The 14,326-nt window shown below is 45.2% G+C and overlaps 3 protein-coding genes across 7 annotated transcripts; 1 reads left to right on the plus strand and 2 right to left on the minus strand.

The window, feature by feature from the left end:
- Positions 1–590: 590 nt before the first annotated feature.
- On the minus strand, positions 591–5,665 carry LOC117566183 (ralBP1-associated Eps domain-containing protein 2). Of its 3 annotated transcripts, XM_052003271.1 has the most exons (8): positions 4,993–5,665; positions 4,498–4,929; positions 4,106–4,425; positions 3,228–4,045; positions 2,693–3,168; positions 2,035–2,118; positions 1,402–1,846; positions 1,288–1,370 (listed from the first exon to the last, which is right to left on the minus strand). In XM_052003271.1, exons 1-8 carry the CDS (start codon positions 5,140–5,142, stop codon positions 1,288–1,290), a joined length of 2,808 nt encoding a protein of 935 aa, XP_051859231.1. In that variant the 5' UTR covers positions 5,143–5,665. The 3 variants fall into 3 exon arrangements, with proteins under 3 accessions (XP_034101579.2, XP_034101580.2, XP_051859231.1); XM_034245688.2 differs by having other exon boundaries at positions 591–1,846; positions 4,993–5,663; XM_034245689.2 differs by lacking the exon at positions 2,035–2,118 and having other exon boundaries at positions 591–1,846; positions 4,993–5,661.
- A 261-nt stretch (positions 5,666–5,926) lies between these two features.
- On the plus strand, positions 5,927–9,757 carry LOC117566185 (coiled-coil and C2 domain-containing protein 1-like). 2 transcript variants are annotated; one of them, XM_034245690.2, is made up of 6 exons: positions 5,927–6,128; positions 6,207–7,817; positions 7,875–8,306; positions 8,364–8,515; positions 9,309–9,453; positions 9,516–9,757. In XM_034245690.2, exons 1-6 carry the CDS (start codon positions 6,072–6,074, stop codon positions 9,639–9,641), a joined length of 2,523 nt encoding a protein of 840 aa, XP_034101581.2. In that variant the 5' UTR covers positions 5,927–6,071; the 3' UTR covers positions 9,642–9,757. The 2 variants fall into 2 exon arrangements, with proteins under 2 accessions (XP_034101581.2, XP_034101582.2); XM_034245691.2 differs by having other exon boundaries at positions 5,929–6,128; positions 9,363–9,453.
- Positions 9,758–9,859: 102 nt separating this feature from the next.
- LOC117566186 (alpha-L-iduronidase) lies at positions 9,860–12,840 on the minus strand. 2 transcript variants are annotated; one of them, XM_034245692.2, is made up of 6 exons: positions 12,609–12,840; positions 12,059–12,555; positions 11,586–12,000; positions 10,966–11,157; positions 10,155–10,912; positions 9,860–10,097 (listed from the first exon to the last, which is right to left on the minus strand). In XM_034245692.2, exons 2-6 carry the CDS (start codon positions 12,519–12,521, stop codon positions 10,018–10,020), a joined length of 1,908 nt encoding a protein of 635 aa, XP_034101583.2. In that variant the 5' UTR covers positions 12,522–12,555; positions 12,609–12,840; the 3' UTR covers positions 9,860–10,017. The 2 variants fall into 2 exon arrangements, with proteins under 2 accessions (XP_034101583.2, XP_051859232.1); XM_052003272.1 differs by having other exon boundaries at positions 12,059–12,840.
- Between the last annotated feature and the right edge of the window lie 1,486 nt (positions 12,841–14,326).

A 14,326-nucleotide genomic window follows, 5' to 3' on the forward strand; every position in this document is an offset into this window, starting at 1 on the left:
AATACGCATTAATTACGCTGCAACGTAACAATATGTTTACATAGTGCTTAATATCACTTTCGTTTTTGTTTGTTTTCATATTCTTTTCTTCTTTCCATTCACTGCATTTAGTTTTTGTTATTATTATTGTAAATCTTTGAAAATGTTTAACAAGTTGAAGATTTATTATCAGTTGCTTGATGATGAGAAAAATCATATATACGTACGTACATTTATTAAATAGGTTTTTCAAGTATGCAAAAAGAAAATGCGCACGCATATTCAAAAGATGATATTCGTTTATGGTATATATCATCTTTATAAATTCGAAGATAGCATACTTCTGGTCCGGTAAATTAAATATGTAAATTGGATTTTTTCATTTCTGTTTATACTTTTTACAAATGCCTAAAGAAATTTGATAAATATACATAATATCAATTTGTGTATACATAGAAAATAGTTGTGGAATAGAACTTAACCTAAGCTAAGTTTCCAAGGAAATTTAAATTTTCATGTTTCATTTTTTCTGTTTTTTTATATGATTTTTGTGGTAATAAGTTTTCACTTCTAATACTTAAACATTTAAGCCTGGCTTAGGAGCGTTACAATTATTTGTTTTTTTCTTTTTTTGTTTTTTAGCACATTAAACATTATAAATTTTGTTTTCATTGCCGGAATGAGTGAGAAGGTCGTTTTGTTTTCCTAATGGAACCAGGTTTCGAGGTTTTACAAAATTAATTATTGTTTTTGTTTGCCTTTCGTGCAAATTAAGTGTTAATATAATAGCAGAGATTAAACAGTGATTTATTAGGTTTGTAGCCAAAAAGAAATGCAAAATTAGCAATGAGTTCATGTTGCGTTGCCACTTTGTGGCCGCCAAATCGATCATCTAAGGAGGAGTTGCCTGTAGTGGAGTATATTCTTTAAAGCGAACGTTTGTCATTTTTACATTTACACATTTATCTTTAACAATTAATTCAATTAGCTTTATGTGCGCTAGCGAGAAGTATACATAAATTGATCTGCCTGCATAAATAATTTGTGTGTGAGTGTGTGTGTAGAGGCGGCACTATTGTTATTGTTATGGATTTGTGGTATTTGTTGCATGCGCATGACAATTTCCATACATTATTGTATTAATTGAGATTGAACTAGCCTACAATTAAATCAGCAAAAAAATGCAAGCAGCGTGCAAAACGAAATTCGCATTAACTGTTGATGCCTCCTTCTCATATATATATATATATATGTGTGTGTGTGTGTGTTGCATACAACACTAACAGAAACAAGTACAACAAAAACACTTTAAACATTTGTATGGCCACCGGACGATCCGGCTGAGCCACCAGTCACATTCGCCGTCATTGGCGCCGTCATCGATGAGTCTGCTGCTGCCTCGATGGCTGCAGCTCCACCAGCAGCTGCTAGAGTTCTCCAATTTGAGACGCATCTCCTCCTTGCGGGTCTGCACGCAGAGCAGCTCGTCACTGAGATCGTTGCACAGATGCAGCAGCGAATTGTTCTGCTCCCGCAGACGTTGCAGCAACTCGGTGGTGCTCGTTTGATTCTGCTTGAAGGAGACATGGCGCAACGAATCGCTTATGGCCGACACACGTTTATCGAAGGTCTCCGCATTGGGCAATTGTGCTGCCACCGTTGAAGTTGATGTCGACGTTAACGGTGCCGGTGTCTGCGGCTTGCGATACACCTCGAATGCTGAGATGCGCTGCTGTGTCTGTTGCAACGAGATGCGCGTGGGCGGCACAAAAGCAGGCGGCGGCGGCACCGGTGGCAATGAATGCTGCTGCTGCTCGGCAATCGAGGCAGCGACTGTGGCATTAGCGCTGCTGCTGCTCGCATCCAACTGTAATATTGAGTTTGGAATGCATTATTAGTATAGTCATAAATGAAAATGATGTGAATTCAAATCATTAGTTAAGCTACAGAATTTTGGACGCATAACACTAGTAAAAGCTACAGCCAATTGCGGATGCAAGTATCAAATTCAAAATCAAGTTCAAGATTGAGAGATGGTTTCAATGTCACACTTACAACAGTCGCGTCTTCGTTGGCAAAGTGCGTGAAATCGGCAAAACCCGTTGAGGTTTGCATATCAAAGCTGGCTTGCGCGGTTATCTTAATTAAAGTAGGGTTTATATTACAAAAATTGTTTACATCAAAACGATGGAAAAACACGCGTTACATGTATATTGTTTCGGTACACCGAAATCACTTATATTGCTGCAGCATTCAAATGCTTTAAAATGCAGATGTATAATAATTATTATTCAAGCATATCAAACTCCAGTTGGTTATATGATAAAAACACCAACTTAAGAACGCAAAACACTGCAGGATTATAATAACAATAACTGTTAGAAATAATGAAAATATTACTAAATATGAGAAAAACATTAGTTTACTTATTAAGCGGACGAATTTCTTCAGTAATATTATTAATGAGTTAATAATAAATGTGTGCATTCATTTACCACAAAGCAAGCTCGATGCATTTATGGAATAAAACTAGATGACTTGTGAAAGATAGAATGTAGAAATATAGTTAAGCGGACAAAACATTGCACTAGTTTAATAGTATCTCAGTAATCTTTAGATTAATGGAAGCTCTCTAAAATTAATTGTGTTTATGCTTAGCTGGAGTAAGATTATTGCTCCCGTTTTTCTTACATCTACTAACAGCTGCACTCACCTCTGGCTGCTGTGCAGCAGCTGCGCCCATTTTGAACTTGTTCAAGTCCAGACTGCTGCTGCGTGTGTGTCGATGTGGTCTTGGCGGCGGCAAAGGTGGCGGCTCCTTTTTGGCATAACCCATGGGCAACGCTGTTACCGTTTGTGGCTCTGGTGGCTCATTGACACCCAAGGAGCCAATGCTTGGCTCCCGTTGAGGCGGTGGCGGCAGAGCGCCAATGTTTTTAGCTGGCAGCTTTTTAGCCTGGGGACGTTGAATGGCGCGCAGATCACTGCTCTGCATGGAGTCGCGATCGCGATCACGATGCGTTGTAGACGTTTGATTGTTTGTCGTTGTCGTTGCAGCTGTTGCTGTTGCTGCTGCTATTGTGGCTGCAGCCTTGGGGCTCTCTTCGCGCAACACGACCACCCCATCCATATCATTTGCGGCAACTGCTTGAGCATTCGCTTGCTCACCAGTGGCAACAATAGCTGTGCCTGCAAATCAACAAAAATAAGTATTTTGACAGTTTTGCCATTGCATCACAGAGTCTCACCTATTGGCGTCACACGCAGCGGCACGGGATGCAAGATTTGCGGATTCGAGCCCACATCCTGAGCAGTGCGTTTCATGTCGAACAGCGCTGGCTTGAGACCAGGACTAGAAATGGTCGCGTTAGTGTTGGCGGCAGCAGCCACAGTAGAAGTTGCACCTACAATTTGACCTGTCGTTGTCGTGGGAGATTCGCTAAACTTGGTCCATTGGCTGGAATCGTTTGTGACCGCTGCAGCTGCTGTTGCTGCTCCGGCAGTTGCAGCACCGCCCGAAGTTGCTGCTGATGTTGTTGTGCTTGACTTTTCAACATTTGGCGAATTGGAAATGCTGCGATTTTTCAGAGATGGTGGCGTCGTTGTAGTCACCTCTCGTCGTGAGCCACTGCTGTTGCTCACCTGACTCGAAGTCGAGATGCTGCTCAGATTCATAATGTTCTTTTCGTTGTTTGCAGCGACAGCACGTGACTTATTCGCCTGCGAGCTACTTATAATCGTATTGTCCGTATGCTCGTCATCGTCATCATCGTTCAGATGCAGGAGATCAGCCTCAGGCGGCTCTTGAGGTATGTGCGTTGCCGTCAGCGACGATGAGGATGATGTTGTTGATGTTGCAGTTGCTGTCGCTGCCGCCGCGAGCACTTGAGGATGCAAACAATGAGGCAAGCTGCTGGGCAAGGGAATATTATTGCGACGCAGCACAACCAGATGCATGGCAGCTGTGAATTCGGATAGACTTAAAGCACCGTCGCGTGTCACGTCGCACAGCTGCCAAATGTGACGCAGCTCCTCGACAGGAATGCGGCTCTTCTCAAAGAAGACACTAAAGAGTAACAGTGGAATTAATAGGCATCAATTCGAATGTGATTACGTTGAACCTTACCGCGCTGCCTGACCAGAGAGTAAACCGTGTGGATCACGCTGCACAGCGCGAAACTGCTTATTATAGTATTCGCGCTGCTCGGCGGTTATTTGATAGATGGTGATTAGCTCATTTTCGTTGTCATCCTCATCGCTGCTGTGGCGATCCGAGGACTCCTCCTCGGTGCCCAGCAGCTGGCGATGCTCGTCGCCCAGTAAGCCCTGCCACAGCGTATCCTGTGCCCAAGGACGCTCCGCCACGCTGTTCGTGGGCGTTGGACTATCGCTATTGGTGCTCCACGCTTCCGGTGAGCCGCCGTTGCCAGCGCCACGTCGACGTTGCTAACAGAGGAACAAAAGCAAATAACTTGAGCTTGTTTGCATAGCTTTTTTGATAAGATTAATTATACGCACTGTCTCGCGGCTGCTGCTGCTGCTGCTGACAACAGCACCCACATCGTGTGCAGCGCCAGCCAGCTCATCGAAATCGCCGCCACAGCTCGACTCGTTTTGCTCCACCTCTGAATCAGTGCTGGGCACATCCGACGTGTCCTGCAACTGGTCCAACTGTTGTTGCTGCTGCTGCTGTTGCTGGGAGTTGCGACGCAGCGAGTTGCGACGGTCTGTGGGCGGCGGCGGAGGCAGTGCACCCAAACCATTCTCGCAACCAGTTGTCGCAGCTTCTTTCCAGCTGAAATGCGGCAATGGCAGCGGCATTGTGGCCGCTATTAGCTCCTGGCGCAACGGCATCGCTGCCTGATGGGCAGCAATGAGCTTGAGGCATGAATAGAACTGAGCACGTGAGATGTGCAGCGCCGTCGACGGAATGCCAGCTAAGGCAGTGATCTAACAATGAAATATGTCATAATTAGCCAGGCACGAGTTGGGGAACACTTTAATTGGACCTACCTCAATCACTGTCTCGTTGGCAATGTCCGCTGAGCGAAACAATTCGGTTGCCTTGAGCATCGGCACTTTGCCGGCATTCTCCACGTCGCAGCATTGGAATAGTTCGCCATAGAAGCGTGTTTCGGGCTCCGTCAGCGTTACCTCTTCCATTCCAGCCGCCTACTTGTTGCTTGCTGCTCCAGCGCTCGTTTAACTTTTGTTGTTGTTCTTAACAAGTTCCTCTAGCCACGCCCGTTCTTCGTTCGCTGTGTGACAAATGCCAATCTGTTTGTTTATTTCTGCCACACTTAATTAAACAAAACTGGTGCTGCTGTCTCCCCGCCGCAACTGCCGCAATGCTTTTTTATCGTCTCCTCGTCGGTCGTCGTTGTCGCTGTCGACGTCGCTGCCTTCGGCGCCTATCGAGGAAAAATAATGGCCAGTGTGCGAGACAAAAAACGGACGAAACACTCAAATTGAACGGTCTTGGACACGTTTTCCACGCACAACGCACGCACCAGAGCCAGCTTTTTGAATACGCACACTAATGCATGTCTCGGCACAGGCAACAAACTTGATAAAATTAAATTTTGCCTTTCTTAAAAACCAACAAATTGTCCAATCAATAGCAAATTTTTACACGAATTTTTCGCAAACTGTTGTGCACTGTGATGACAATTTCATCGATAAATAACACGAGTGGTGGTGGTCGATAGCATCGGTTCCAATTGGAATAGTCGAGATAAACGAATCCAATTGGATTATAATAAATGTGTCTGATCTGCGACACGTCTAATTTCTGCCCATACGTATTAGATTTTGTTTAATTAATATATATTTAACTGCAGTCCATATTTACAGAAAGGCGATAAACGATTTTTAGTAGTAAGTCGATACCTTATGAAATGAAAGTGAATGTGAATGGGAGTCTGTATAATCGCTCATCTTTAGTTTCGATAACAACCAATTTTGTTATTGTCTGCGCTTTGTGCTCTTCGCTTACAACGCAATTTAGGTCTTTAATCTGGCGTGAACAAAAAGATTTATAGTGCCTACACATTAGTCATAGACATAAGGATATTGCAATAAATTAGTTCAGAATGTTCTCTCGCAAGAAACCCGAGCCACCAAAGCGTCGTCAACACGATTTGTCCCAGGTACATAATTAAAAAAAGCTTCCCCCTCTGACAGTCTATTTATTTTTATGACTCATGATTTCCTCGTCCGCTATTTAGTTTGGTTTAACGGAAATACCAGATGACTTTGATCCCAGCGCTGGCTACGGTGACGACGACGATGCGGGTGACAGTGATTTGGAAGCCGAATTAGCAGCAATTGCGGGCGGTGGCGGACCAAAACCCAAAACGAAGCCAAAGGCAAAACTAATGCCGAACAGTGATTTGGACAAAATGATTGCAGACAGCATGCGTGATGTCAGCGACGATGATGACGACGATGCCCTTGAGAACGATACTGATTTGCTGGGCGAATTGCAGGGCATCACGGGAGGCGAACTGGAAGAGCAGGAGGAGGAACAAGCTGCTCCTGCTGCCCCCGCTGCAGACCCAGAGCCAGTGCAAACCTTTCTGCCCACCACCACAGTAGACACATTGAGCATCATCAAACAGCGTTTGGACATGTACAAGCAGGCGGAGGCTAATGCCAAAGCAGCAGGTGAAGCAGCCAAGGCGCGACGTTATGCGAGAGGACTGAAGACGTTGCAGGATCTGGCGAAGCAATCGGCTTCTGGTAAGTCCATCAATGTGGACGACATTCCGCCCGAGGTTAGTGTGAAGCCGGTAGGAGGCGATGCTCCAGCAGCACCAGCTGTATCAGAAGCTGATCCAGAGCCGCCGAAACCAATTCGTGCTGCTCCAGCGCCGCCCACGCCAAGCTCTCCTTCTCCTCCAGCAGTAGCAGCTCCTGCCACGTCCACACAGCCAGCCAATCCCTTGGTGGCAGAGTTGCGTCAACGCCAAAGCGAGTACAAAGCAGCTGCAGTACAATCCAAGCGGAGTGGCGACACAGAAACAGCTCTACAGTTTCTGCGCGTCGTCAAGCAGTTCGATGTGGTCGTCAAGATGTGCGAGGATGGCCAGGAGGTTGATCTCAGCGATATGCCGCCACCACCAGCTGAATTTTTAGCCTTCATGGCCAAGTTGCAAGGTGGTGAAGCTCCTGCTCCTGCTGCTGCCCCAGCTCCAATTCCAACTCCAGCACCAGCTCCGCCATCAGCGGTTGCAGCCCCCTCGACGATACCATCGTCCATGCTGGAAGCACTGCAGCAGCGTCTCGATAAATACAAGTCCGTGGAAGAAGCCGCCAAGGCGGAGAACAACACGAGCAAAGCGCGTCGCTTTGGACGTATTGTAAAGCAGTATGAAGATGCGATCAAGCAGCACAAGGCTGGGCGTCCCGTGGCCTACGATGAGTTGCCCACACCACCTGGTTTTCCAGCGCTTCCCACAGCTGATGCGCCAGCTAAGCCGCCGCCAGCAGCGACGCCACCCATGTCACCCACATCACCGCCCGCCACGGCCAGCACTTCAGCTGGCGGCACTCCCAGTAGCTCGACCACAGCGACACCAACAACGGAACGCCGAGCACCGGCGCCATCGCCCTCCAAGGATTTGACGACACGCACCTCGGGCAACCAGCACAAGAACAATCTGGCCGAGCAGCAAATGAAGCTGCTGCTGGAGCGGCAAAGGGAGTTCAAATTGGCCGCCATAGCAGCTAAGAAAGCGGGTGAAATTGATCAAGCCAAGGAATACTTGAAGATCTACAAAGGTTTTGAGGCGCTGTTGAATGCGGCGAGCAGCGGATTGCCCGTTGATCTGAATACAGTAAGCGGAGTACTTCATCAGTAATAAGAATCGTTAGTAATGAATATTGTTTTTCAGCTGCCTGTGCCGCCTTCGCAGCGCGATAATCTGGAGTCATCGTTCGCCATAGTGGCAGCCGAGGAATGTGATCCGGGCGATGACATTTGTGAGATAGGTGTGCGCATCGAGGAGCAGCTGGCCAAGCAGCTTATGATGTGCAAGAATACGAGGGATCACCACAAGGCCATGGGCGATGTGGCAGGAATGAATCGCTTCGAGAATCTCGCTCTGACAGTGCAAAAGGATTTGGATTTGGTGCGTTACTCGAAGCGCAAGAATCAAACACTGCCCAAATTCCACTACGAGAAGCGTTCCTTTAACATTGTGCACTGCAACACGGATCTGACGGACAATGAACTCGAAATTGTTGTAGTGCGTGGTCTAAACTATAATGTGGCAAATCCCAAGGATGTGGACACCTATGTGCGCATTGAATATCCTCTGTTGAATGCAAGTATTTCATGTCTCTTGTAGTTAACCATTATATTAACTTCTGTTGCACTGTAGGATGAATTCTTCAGGGCTAAAACGAATGTGATCAAGGACACAGATAGTCCGGACTACGATGAACGCTTCAAGGTTGATATCCAGCGGGGCAATCGACAGTTTAATCGCATCATCAAACGTCATGGCGTTAAGTTCGAGATCTATTCACGAGGGTGAGTGTCGCCTTTGCGATTGGCTTTTGCTTTTGAATTATTAATCAATTACTAGCACTGCTGTAACGAAATTAATCTGTACTAATGCCAAACGCATACGCATATCAATTAACCAAGGTGAAGCGAAAGTTCGATATAGTTGATATAGTAGAACTCATTGAGGTTCTGTGGCGTATAATACTGTCAAACTCTAAGCCGCAAGCTATACAGAATAGAATTATAGTAATTGTACTTCTTGTAGTAATTGATAACTTAATATAACTCTATATCAATACTTCACTAAAGTCTTAATTGAAATCTAATTTCAATCAACTAATTTGAAATTGTTTTTTATAGTAAAAGTAAAAGTAAAGTAGATTTGGAGTTCATAATTCAAGCTAATTTAAATTGGTTTTAAAGACAGTAAAGTATTTTCATCTATCACAAGTTTTTTTCATTTGTTTCAAAACTTTTCATATAAAACTACAACTAAATTCCTAATTGATGGCATGCTTTTATTTCACTTTTAGTTTTGTCTTAAATTATTAGACCACTTTACTTATTAGCTTTTCTGGCTTAATTTGCCTACATCCTTAAATTTATTTTGTTTTCCTGTAGAGCTTTGCGCCTCGATAAACACATATCCATTGCAAGACATTAAACCCATTATTCAGATATTTTAATAAATATGTTTTTTGCCAAATCCCAACTCATTTCGAAACGCGCTCAATGCTACGCCACAAAAAAATGTCGCTAAAATAAAATCAATAAATAAACACACACAAAAACAAAAAACAAACAAAACGCTAAGCAGCTGCAGTATTGATTGTTGTGGACTAAGTCGTAAACTGCCCGTATGTTGTTTCAGAGGATTCTTGAGATCCGACACTCTGATTGGTAGCGTAAATGTGAAGCTGGCGCCGCTGGAGACCAAGTGCGATATACACGACACCTATGATGTGAGTGTCTATTTTATTAATTTTTAATAGAACTTTGATTAATTCGATTTACTCAACTACAGCTGATGGAGGGCAGGAAGCAGGTAGGAGGCAAGTTGGAGATTAAGGTGCGTGTGCGGAATCCCATACTGACCAAGCAGATCGAGCACATCAACGAGAAGTGGCTGGTGCTGGATGCCGAAGGCTAAACTGACAACTTTTAATCCTGGCTTTGCTTTTACTATTACACTCAACACACACAAAGTTAAAACACGCGTTATGTACTATATGTATATTTATATAAATATTTATGTATATGAGAATACTTGAATTGTTGGCAAGGCGCCTCGAGCTGTTTCGCTGCCTCTCTGAAGATTTGTGCCCCAAGTTCAGTTCCATTCCAGACAGAGAGATCGACGACAGTTCAAGTGAAGGAGGATGAGGAGAAGCAGCAGCGGCAGCAGCGACGACGCCTTGCGGCCAATTAAAGCCTGATTATGTTTTGCATCTAATATGAGCGATATGTTAATAACCATTTTTACCTTATGATTTCTTGTTTTGTGTGCTCATCAATTGTGTGTTAAATTACAACTCGAGATATTCGACAATTTGCGAGAAGGTGCTGCGCTCATTGAAGACATCTACGCCGCGCACCTTGTAGAAACCTGTTACAAGGTTACTAAATTTAGTACTATGACTGCACAATTGATGTCTTAACTCACCGTTGACGCTGCCATTGAGACCGGGAGCATACTGAAACGATGGATATGGCAGATGCCAGCCGAGCGAGATTTGCTGCCAGTCAGCGGAGGCAGCTGTGTCGCCACTAGCCCTAAACCACACCTCGTAGCTCTTTAGGCACTGCGTGGAGCGCGGCTGTTCGCTCCAGCTGATGAAGACCTCACGCCCAGTGATCGCCACAATCTCCAGCTGCTGGGGTCGCTTCAATTTGGGCCACGCCGCCGAGCAAACGCGCAACAGCATCACCCAGGGCAACGGCAGACTGGCCGAGTTCACCACCAACTCGCTGTTGTACTGCCAAATGGGGCCCGTCTCATACAGTCGCGGTGTCTGCGCCCGACGCATCTGCTCCCGCAGTGTTGCATTCGGATACGCTGGACTCCCGGCCTGTTGCCACACACGGAACGGATCTGTGCTGTGCGGCACCAGCAGCTCCGTGATGAACGCCGACTCATTGGCAATCGACATGTTCAGCGTATACTTGTGATGATAGGCCGTCAGTTGTGGTCCCGCCTGCTCGGGACTGAGAAAGATGGTGGCCATGTACTGGGCCACGCCGTTGCCGGAAATGCTGCGCAGCACCTGCACACTGTGCTTGCTGTCCATGTTGACAAGCTCCAGGTCCGCAGCGCGTGTGCCCAGCTTGGCCAGCATGCCTAGAGCGGCATACACCGGCTTCTGTATGAACTGCGAATGCGGCGGTTGCGTCTCATTCATGCGAAAGTGCGCCAGAAGTGTGCTACGAGAGAAAACGAAGTTAGCTCACGAGTGAAGGAAGTGCTCTGGTCTTACCGCTGCTGAAACTCGTGCGGATGATAGCTGAGGAAGGCATTGTCATGGCTGATGGACTCCAGTTGATCCATGACGCCGCCAGCGAGCTTGGCGTGCCAGTGCTGCATCACTGTGGACATCAGGGTGGCCGCATAGCGCACATCCGCCTGGAAGTCACGGGGCGTGCTCCAACCCGAAACGGGATCCGCCTCGCTAGGAAAGAAAAAGCGATTAAACAAGTTCCACACCGTTGTTATGTACATATGTAGTTGGTTATCAGATCCTATAAAGCCTATTAATGTGTTGTCAGGCTTAAAGATTCTTTATTCAATTTTCTAAACTAAATTTGTTCTTCTTAGGACCCACAAAACGTTCTGCTCTTGCGTATATATATGAAAATACAGGAAAAACTAAAGAAATTTAACGGGGTTTTTTTTTCTCGTTTCTAATCTCTACGTTCCATTTTATAATCGTTGTGTAATTTTCTTTCTGTCGCACTGCTATTTCAAAGTTCACAGCTGTAAATGAGTATTGGCACGTAATTCCTTTCCCTTTTGACTCTCATGGATACACCGATCAAGTTATTAAACTTTCAGTCTATTAAATACCTCGCATACCCTTAAACCGACTTCGACACTCACTCATTGGCCACTGGCAGCTGCTGGAGCTGCGGATAGTCGTGATAGATCTTGGCGAGCAACGCCAGCGAACCGTTTAGTATTTCTGTTGCACTGCCATCGATGCCCTTGCGATGATAGGTGAGTATATCGATGGGACATTTGGCCAGCTGCTCGTTGCACACCTCGAGCAGTTGCCAGCACAGCGGATGACGTTGCTCCGCCTTGAAGAGACCCGCGGGACCTCGCAGGGCACGATAGAGTTGCTGCTGACGCTTGGACTTGCGACGGCCGCCAGCTTTGCTCAGGCCACGACGCACGGCCTGCACGTACTCCAGATAGGACTGTGCGGTGAAGTTGATGCGGTTGTAGTTTAGCAAATCCGGCTCGTTCCATGTCTCGTAGCGCCAGCTGGACAAGCGAGCGGCACCATGACGAGCTACAGCATGCGAATAATATGAGAATGGAAACGGCAATCGTCATCTACTCAAACTCACCCAGCTGATGGTTGATCAGACTCTTGGTGAAGTGCTCCCAGAGAAACCAGTTGCGTTCGGGATTCGCCGTAAACACCTGACCGGGATTGCCCATGAACTCCAGCACCGGCGACAGTCGCAGTTCCTGCAGCAGATCGACAAACGCATCGAACTTTTCGTAATCATAGCGCGGCACTCCATCCGTACTATACTCGAGCAACTGCACCAGCTCGAGCAGCCAATGGATGCGTATGTGTGTGATGGCTCCAAAGGGCAACGCGCCAATCTGTCGCAGATTCAATTGGAGAGCGGGCGACGTCAGGGCCGTGGCAATGCCTGTGTGACTAATGTCGCCAGCGGGACAGAAGCCGACGCCCGTCCAGAAGTGGGGCAGCGTATGGTAGACGACGACATCGCTGCTTGTTGTGTAGTGGGCGTGGCCCAGGGCAGCAAAGAGCAGCAGGCGCCACAGCAGCAGCCACATTATTAATTTACAACTTACCTCTAGTCGAATTAATCTACAACGAATTATTTATGTATATTTGTTTTTTTTTTTTGCCTTTTGCAGTACTATTATTGCGCGTCAATTCGCTGTTCGATGTTGCTTGGTGATAAGCAGCGCTTGCTCCAGTGCGCCTCGGCATCTGTCTGTATCTCTGTATCTGTTGTTGCCGTTGGCCGTTGACCACGGCCTTGTCGTGACGTCACAGCCAAAGCAGCAGCAGCAGCCGCAGTAGCAGAAGCAACGGCAGCAGCCGAGGGAGACGACAGCAGCCTCTGTCTCTGCCGCAGTCGCAGTCACAGCAACAGCGTGCCAGTTTCTCCCCAACAACAACTCCAACAAAAAAAAAAAAAAAAAACAACCTAGAAGAAATGGAGAAAAAAAAACGTTTGCCGGCGCGCCGCATTGATTGAGAATTGCAATCCCTCATTAGGGGTGGAAACCAGACAAGAAAGCTCCAAGCGAGTTTGCTCGACTGCGAGATACCTGCTAGGTAACTTTTAGGGAATGGAAAAGATAGTTTTTTTAATTATATATAATATTGCTTAATTGATTTATTCTTAAATTTTCTCTTTAATTATAGTATAACAATAATGTAGATTATAAAACTTGTTTGATCTAAAGTTACTGAATCATTATTTAATAAATTTATGTTTATAAAATCTGAAAGCAATTTGAATAATTGAAATATACAATTTAATTTATTTACTTCGCTATAGTTACTAAATTGTTGGTCACATTGAGCTATTGTCTAGCTATTCGATGTTTCAAGTTGAAACATCGATTAAAATTATTAATGACAGCTAACATTCCTACTAACAAACCTCAAACCCTTCATATAAACATGTAATACTCTGTTAATTACTACAATCATTTTGAAATTCTTAGAAAAACTTAAATACATTTTTTTTTTATGTTTTCCCCTCAGTTTTGTTTTTATTTTTATTGGCTGTCGACATCAACTTATAATACCCTTTCATCGAGAGCGGCTATAAAAACTCTGCCGAGGCGTGCCACAAGGCGCAGGTATCTACATCGCAATCCACATTCACATCTACTATACAACTATATTGACAGTCACATCCATGGTCATATCCACACACATTCACATCTTGGCTCTCCCCCAGCTATGCGCTCTGGCATAGGAGTGTGAAAGGTGTGACAAATATGTTTCGTAGGGCGATAATGCTCGTATTCGTATATAACAATTACATGCCCACATCCAAGGGGTAGGTATTACACACCACACGAACGAACACACACACAGACGCACACTCACCCACAACACCATTATATTTTATTGTATACACAACACCCTTGCGAAAGCTTAGCCAAAAAGCTTATCGCACATCTTATGGCCTAATCGCTTTGTCATGCCTCTCGACCAGCAGCTGCTTCAAGTCCTTTTATGGGCTATGAATTTTCAATTTATTATCCAAGTTATTCCATTTTCATGCTCACACCTCCATTTTCTATCTCTTTCTTTCCCTCGCCCTGTTTGTTCATGCCAAAACGATTTGTCTCGCCTTTTAAGGGTCTACATTTGAGTTCTTAATTGTCGGCTTTATTATACTTATTTATTGCAATGAAAATGTATTCAATTTTAATGCATCCAAGAGCTAGGTATTTACAGAGTTCATTAAAATAACATTTAACAAGTTGATGATTTTAAAGACTTCTATGAGAACTTGCTGAAAACTTAATTCATTGTATTTTAAAAATGCGTACATTAATCTTGTTTTCTTTAATTCTTACAAAAAAGTATTATATTAGCATATTAAAATTTA

Source organism: Drosophila albomicans, chromosome 2L, assembly GCF_009650485.2.
Source record: "Drosophila albomicans strain 15112-1751.03 chromosome 2L, ASM965048v2, whole genome shotgun sequence".
Lineage (NCBI taxonomy): Eukaryota > Metazoa > Arthropoda > Insecta > Diptera > Drosophilidae > Drosophila > Drosophila albomicans.

Excerpts from the sequence above, each read along its gene's own strand:
- LOC117566185 (XM_034245690.2), top strand. The coding sequence starts at position 6,072 with ATGTTCTCTCGCAAGAAACCCGAGCCACCAAAGCGTCGTCAACACGAT. Across the intron at positions 8,307-8,363 it reads TTGAATATCCTCTGTTGAAT|GATGAATTCTTCAGGGCTAA; the intron begins GCAAGTATTTCA and ends GTTGCACTGTAG. Across the intron at positions 9,454-9,515 it reads ATATACACGACACCTATGAT|CTGATGGAGGGCAGGAAGCA; the intron begins GTGAGTGTCTAT and ends ACTCAACTACAG.
- LOC117566183 (XM_034245688.2), bottom strand. The coding sequence starts at position 5,142 with ATGGAAGAGGTAACGCTGACGGAGCCCGAAACACGCTTCTATGGCGAA. Across the intron at positions 4,930-4,992 it reads CCAACGAGACAGTGATTGAG|ATCACTGCCTTAGCTGGCAT; the intron begins GTAGGTCCAATT and ends TTTCATTGTTAG. Across the intron at positions 1,847-2,034 it reads CCAACGAAGACGCGACTGTT|TTGGATGCGAGCAGCAGCAG; the intron begins GTAAGTGTGACA and ends TCAATATTACAG.
- LOC117566186 (XM_034245692.2), bottom strand. The coding sequence starts at position 12,521 with ATGTGGCTGCTGCTGTGGCGCCTGCTGCTCTTTGCTGCCCTGGGCCAC. Across the intron at positions 12,001-12,058 it reads TCTGATCAACCATCAGCTGG|CTCGTCATGGTGCCGCTCGC; the intron begins GTGAGTTTGAGT and ends CGCATGCTGTAG. Across the intron at positions 11,158-11,585 it reads CAGCTGCCAGTGGCCAATGA|CGAGGCGGATCCCGTTTCGG; the intron begins GTGAGTGTCGAA and ends TTTCTTTCCTAG.